At 34.8% G+C, this 6,426-nt stretch overlaps 1 protein-coding gene and 1 pseudogene across 1 annotated transcript in view; one reads left to right on the top strand and one right to left on the bottom strand.

The window, feature by feature from the left end:
• Positions 1–4,810, top strand: part of LOC105525880 (chromosome unknown open reading frame, human C16orf87) — a gene marked incomplete at its 5' end in the record, with an annotated part of 31,073 nt that extends 26,263 nt beyond the window's left edge. The window contains one exon of the mRNA XM_011961662.1: positions 3,766–4,810. Coding sequence (XP_011817052.1) covers positions 3,766–3,884 — 119 coding nt within the window. The remainder of the gene's footprint in view (positions 1–3,765) is intronic.
• Positions 4,811–5,836: 1,026 nt separating this feature from the next.
• The window catches only part of LOC105525879, an 11,873-nt pseudogene continuing 11,283 nt past the window's right edge, over positions 5,837–6,426 (bottom strand).

The raw sequence follows: 6,426 nt of genomic DNA, 5'->3' as shown, positions 1-6,426 counted from the left end.
GAGCTTGCAGTGAGCTGAGATCCGGCCACAGCACTCCAACCTGGGTGACAGAGCGAGAGTCCGTCTCAAAAAAGAAAAAGAAACAGAATAAGAAGGAAGAATGGAAAAGGAAAGCTTGTTAGACATCATCATAATAATATATCTTTATAAAGTCATAAAAACAAATCATTAAACAACAATTTTTGTTAGTCTGATGTAAGTCTTCATTTTATATATAAAGGTATTCTGGATATTATAGAAGTGACATTTTGATTGATTAAAATATGTTAGGCAATTCTGAACATCATATTAATGAACTTAAGAATGAATGGGTCGGGTGTGGTGGCTCATGCCTGTAATCCCAGCACTTTGGGAGGTGGAGGCGGGCAGATCACGAGGTCAAGAGATCGAGACCGTTCTGGCCAACATGGTGAAACCCTGTCTCTACCAAAAATACAAAAAAAAAAAAAATTAACCGAGTGTGGTGGTGTGCTTCTGTAGTCCCAGCTACTTGGGAGGCTGAGGCAGGAGAATCGCTTGAGCCCAGGAGGCAGAGGTTGCAGTGAGCTGAGATCGCATCATTGCCCAGCCTGGCGACAGAGCGAGCTCTGTCTCGGAAAAAAAAAAAAAAGAATGAATGTAGACTTCAAGCTGAAGATGGTGGATTGAAGAAACACATCTAGTTCTAAACTCCTTTGGGGAAATCTAAGAAAGAAACTGATTTTTATTACACAATTACCTAAAAGTCAGGAATTTGTGTATCAGTTATGTCTGGAAGTAGATGTGGAATTGAGGCTAAAAATGAGAAGATTGTTTGCAAGTCTTTTTATGAATAGCCCACTAGGACTGTTTACCCTCTTATCCCCAACTTTATCCTTTGAAAAAGATAAATAATACAGTCTTTGGTCTCAGGAACACCAGGTGTCTGTTGACGGCCAGGATACCATGTTAAGATCAGGAAGCCTAGGTGAAAATAGGACATAGTAAATACTGAGTTCTTGAGTTTGGCTTATTAGCGTCCAGATAAAAAAAGATGGAACGTATCTTCTCTAGAGAATCTGAAGGACCCAAGAGAAAAGGCCCCAAATAAAGATACGCTCATTAGAGATTCACAGAGAAGTGGCCTAATTGGATCATCGTAATCTGATGACTACAGTCAAGCTCCACATATGTGTAAATGTTTCTAATCAGCTTCTTCTCTAATCAAGTCACTCTCCTATATATGAGCATATTGCCAAGAATTACCCAGATATCTGGAAGAAAGCATAATTATAGTATGAAAGGCTAAGACCAAATCAACAGGAGAGAAAAAATAACTTGGAAAACAACAAGTTTTTGCAGGGAAAAGAAAAACTATAAACTATTGTTAATATCTTTAGCAAAAGCAGTGATTGTAATTGTAAAACGAACAAGATGATATTTAAAAGGAAATCGCAGAGGTCAAAAAGCCAGTTGGAATATGAGCTTTAAAATATTCCAAAAAAAATCCCAAAACATAGATGATACACAGAAATGAACAACTTTAATAAAAGGTAATTGAAGAAAGGTTCCAGAAAGTATAGCAATTGAAAAGAGATGGAAAAAACAGAATGGAAACCGTAAATTTAGAGGACCAGTGTGAGGTCTGACATCTGCAAATAATTGAAGTTTCAGATAAGGAACATGGAAGATGGAGGAGAAGGAAGTCATCAATGACTTTAACAATGACAATTATTTATTCAAGAAAATTTTCCCAACCTGAAGGACATTGAGTTTCTTTGTTAAAAGGGCCTACAAATTCCCAGTCTAACGGATGGTTAAAAAGATAAATTATGCCAGAGTTTGTCATTATATCTCATATCTCTTCGGTTAAAGAAAATTCCTCAGGTTTTCAGAAAAAAGAAAAACAAAATGATGTTGGAACTAATACAATGGAATATTGTGCAGCAAAGAACAAACTACTGATATATGAATAGTATCAATGAATGTCAAAAACATATTGAGCAAAATAAGCTAGACACAAAAGAGTACATACTATATATGATGCCATTTATATGAAGTTTAGCAACAGACAGAATGATTCTATGGTAATAGAAATCAGAACACTGGTTGCTTGTAGGTGTAGAGAGGGATTGGCTGGAAAGAAGCATGAGGGATTTCTGGAGGAAATTTGTTATATGTTGATTGTGACATGGGTTACATATTTGTATATGTTTGTCAGAACTCCTCCAGTTGAACACATAGAGAATCTGTGTATTTCACTCTATGTAAATTTATCATTGATTTTAAAAATAACTATAAAAAAGGTATTGGGTTTTCTCAACAGTGGCACCAGTAGTCAGAAGACAATTTACTACCTTCACAGTTCTAAGCAGAAACCTACAAGTCTATACTCAGTCAAACCATGAATCAATGTGAAGGTAGACTAAATATATTTTCTGACATTCAGGGTCTCAAAAAATTTGCTACCAATACTCCCTTTCTCAGGAAGCCCCTATAAGTTACCTGCTACCAAATAAAGAAGTAAACCAAGAAAGGATCTTTGAATTCAAGACAAAGGTGGGTCCACGCGACTTTAGAGATGAGAGTCTCCAGCATGATGCTGATGAAAGAGCACAAGATGATAATTGTGCAGTAGGCCTAAAGAGCAACCATTTCATACTGGAGCAGGTTGGAAGACTTGGAGAGATTTCTTCCACAAGATAAAAATGATAAAATACCTTATATGTATAAACATCCTGAAAAATTTATACAACTAGGAAAGACTTTGGGTTGAGTTAGAAATGAGAACTAAGCAAGTAAAAAGAGAATCACTTCAGGGAAAACAATGTAAAGGAAAAGTGAAATCACTTACCATAGGCATAATAATGTAATCATTGAAAATTGATGTTACTGAAGTTATGATTGAACTATAGTGAGAAGATGAGGGATGGGCAGGGTGTTTACTGGGACAAGAGATGCAAAACAGTGTAACCCTTATTTTCCATGGGGGAAAGTGAATCAGTAATACCTAAAACCCTGAAGTAGCATCTTGTACAGATGTTACTTAGAGATTTGTTTTTGTAAAAGCAAAAAGGAACAACTGGAAAAAAAAGGTCACAAAAAAAGTAGTTGCATTTGGAGAATGGGAAATGTGCATGGGGCAAAGGGCGTCTGTTTAACAAGTTTTATAAAAATGATTTGATTGTAAATTATATGGATTTAACTTTGATTAGAATGTCGAAACAAAATAAAAATAGAATCAGGGGATCCTGAAAAAGTAACTTGGAAGAATACATACCAAGATGTTATTTGTGATTTTTGCTGACTCATGAGATTACGAGTGATTTTTATTTTCTTTTTCAAATTTTCTGTGAACTTGGATTACATTTGTAAACGAGAGGGGAAAGATAGAAATAAATGTTATTTCCTGTATAAGAAGATGAAGATGAATATGTTAATGTATTCATAAAGTCACCATTGATGTTCAGAAGGGGACTATCTCTCAGAATTAATTTCGTCTAGCAGGGAAAATTCATTTTGATTGAGACAGTGAGGAGATAGAAATGTATGAGGCTCTTAGAGAAATGATATATCTGTTAGAGCGCCTGTGTATAGAAATATATATTGTCTTCATTTAATCTTCATTTCGGTAACTCCTTTGTATAACTTAAAAAACTTTTTAGTTCAATAGCATAGTAACATTTAATGTATATTGTAGTATTATATATAATACCGTCATTTAAAGAAATACTTGAAAGCTTTAAAAAATTTAAATTTACTGCATCTACTGCCTTTGTATTAAACTTTCCCTTTTTCTTTTAACAGAAAAACAGGAAAAGGAAATTGACATCTATGCTAACCTGTCTGATGAAAAGGCTTTCGTGTTTTCAGTCGCCTTGGCAGAAATAAATAGAAAAATTATCAATCAAAGACTTATTCTCTGATACTTGGTCTGCCAAACCTGCCAAAACTTCTGTCAGGATTACATCAGCAAATTCTCAAACAGTTACGGACTCTCAGGAGCATTCTGACTGTATCAGTAAGGGCCATTGATTGTTTCTCTCCTGTCGTTTAGCCTGTGCCACACTTTTGGAGCAAAGCTGTGTAGGCTTGGACTGTTCTGGGATTTCCTTGTTTACCAAGGAGTATTGTCAGTGTTTTGTGTTTGGGATATAAGTAAGTGTATTTGCCAAAAAAAAAAAAAAAAAAAATTACTGGATGGATGTAAAGGATAAAAAGTGATGGGGTGTGGGGTAGGTATGAAAACTAGGGTAATAAGATGCTTGATTGTTTTCAGGTTTGACACCAGAGATGCAATATTTTAAATACTGTCAGAAAGAGTGATTTTTAAAAATATATATTTCAGATTTTCAGTGCTAACAGATTGCATCTATACAGTTCATTTACTTTTAGTAAATTGGCAATTGATATTTTATTGAATGGGGAATTAAGAATATAAACTGTACATTTTGTCTTAAATTGATTTTCTTGGCCTTTATTTTTATTACTTAAGGTATGAGTTATATTTTAGGAGATACTTTCTAGACAGTTTGAAGTTTGGGTGCTATATGAAGAAAAACATTTAATGATATACTCAGATATAAACACCTTGTTTTCTTGAATGTAATTTATTTATTAGTTAAAAAAAAAAAAAAAACTTCTGCTCTCAAGATGGTGCCTGTTAACCTAAACATGAAATATATTTATTACATGCAAAATATTTCTTAGATAGCCACTTTTAAGCAGTAATGTTTTATCTGAATGGATATTCGTTTATACATCCTGATAATTATTTAAATTGTTCCTTTCACTCTGGAAGAAAAAATAAACCTTAATATTGAAACTAAGTAGATTAAATAGTGTGATAAAAGTTTTTTGTTCTGGTGAAGTTTGTGAAACATATTTAAATTCTTAATTTTTCTAGTGTTAAGTCATAATCATTTATAGTTGATTTATACTAAATGCTTTTGCATTTTGGCATATCAATTTAATGATTAACATATTCAAACTTGGCAGTCACTCCCCTTATTTTCAGTCCCTCTTCCCCCAATCTGTTTGGAAATCTTTTTAAAGCCTTCTTACAGAAGATAGTCATCAGTTAGATTTAGCCCCCTTTTAAGAGAATCTCCTTTCAATTTTAGTAGTAACATTATCAACTTCATCCTTCATCCTGCATCTCCCATCACCCCCTCAAAGAAAAAAGGAACATTTTTTCCTACTTTATTTAAATGGTAACCAGCAGAGGGAGCTTAAGAGGTACTCTAGATAGGATATAGAATTTTCCTAAGGATTCCTTTTCCTTTAATTCTGTATCTATCTGCGGGTACTACTGCAACTATTTTGTATGCATTTTATTTATTTATTTAGGAGACAGAGTCTTGCTCTGTCGCCCAGGCTGGAGTGCAGTGACACTATCTCAGCTCATGCAACCTCTGCCTCCTGGGTTCAAGTGATTCTCATGCCTCAGTGTCCTGAGTAACTGTGACTAGAAGCAAGCGCCACCAGGCCTGGCCAATTTTTTTTTTTTTTTTGTATTTTTAGTACAGATGGGGTCTCACCATGTTGGCCAGGCTGTCTCAAACTACTGGCCTTAAGTGATCCGCCTGCCTTGGCCTCCCAAAGTGCTGGGATTACAGGCATGAGCCGCTGCACCCAGCCTTGTATGCATTTTAGAGTCTTAACTAGTAGTTTCCTCAATAATGTAATGCGATTTTATCTTTGAAACATACTGTAAGGAAACTTTTGATTTTAAGCAAAAAAACTTAAAAATGACTAATATCTAAAAACGCTTGTATACATATATATGTCCTCAGGAAAAGCAAGAACAGCTTGTGGAATAAGCATCTCTCTAAGGAATTATCGATGTCAGAGTCTATCCATGTAAAGCTGAAGACCATTAGAGGGAAATCATGTTAAAATATTCATTGGATATGGTAAAGGAGGTACTGAGGTACTGGTGACTGGGCTGGAGCTTGCCGTGTAGAAAAGTAATTACTTCAGATCTCATAATGTTAAATTATTGGCTTATTTAAAAATTTCCTTGGCAGCTAGGCAAATTAGGTTTCCTCTGTGACATAACCTATTTAACCAATTTTTCAAAAAATTGTATGCTCTGAGATACATTTATGAGCTTTCTTGTTATAAAGCTAAAAAATTTAATTTGTCTAGGCATGTCGTAATAGTTTCAGAAAATATTACTTTGTCACTGGTGTCAGAGAGACCTCTGTCATCAGCAAATGTCCTAAGAATATAATTATAGTTCTTGACTTAATCCAATTTGTTCTGCTCTGATATCTATAAATGATATGATTATTCAAAATACCGTGAAATGATTCCACAATTAGATTAGGTCTGTTGAAGATAATTTATTCTTAAATATAAGATTAAATAGGCTGGGTGCGGTGGCTCAAGCCTGTAATCCCAGCACTGTGGGAGGCCGAGACGGGCGGATCACGAGGTCAGGAGATCGAGACCATCCTGGCTAAC

This window comes from Colobus angolensis, unplaced genomic scaffold (assembly GCF_000951035.1).
Source record: "Colobus angolensis palliatus isolate OR3802 unplaced genomic scaffold, Cang.pa_1.0 Scaffold561, whole genome shotgun sequence".
In the NCBI taxonomy this organism is placed as follows: domain Eukaryota; kingdom Metazoa; phylum Chordata; class Mammalia; order Primates; family Cercopithecidae; genus Colobus; species Colobus angolensis.
The sequence above is the reverse complement of the archived record's forward strand: the minus strand, read 5'-3'. Positions and strand labels throughout refer to the sequence as shown.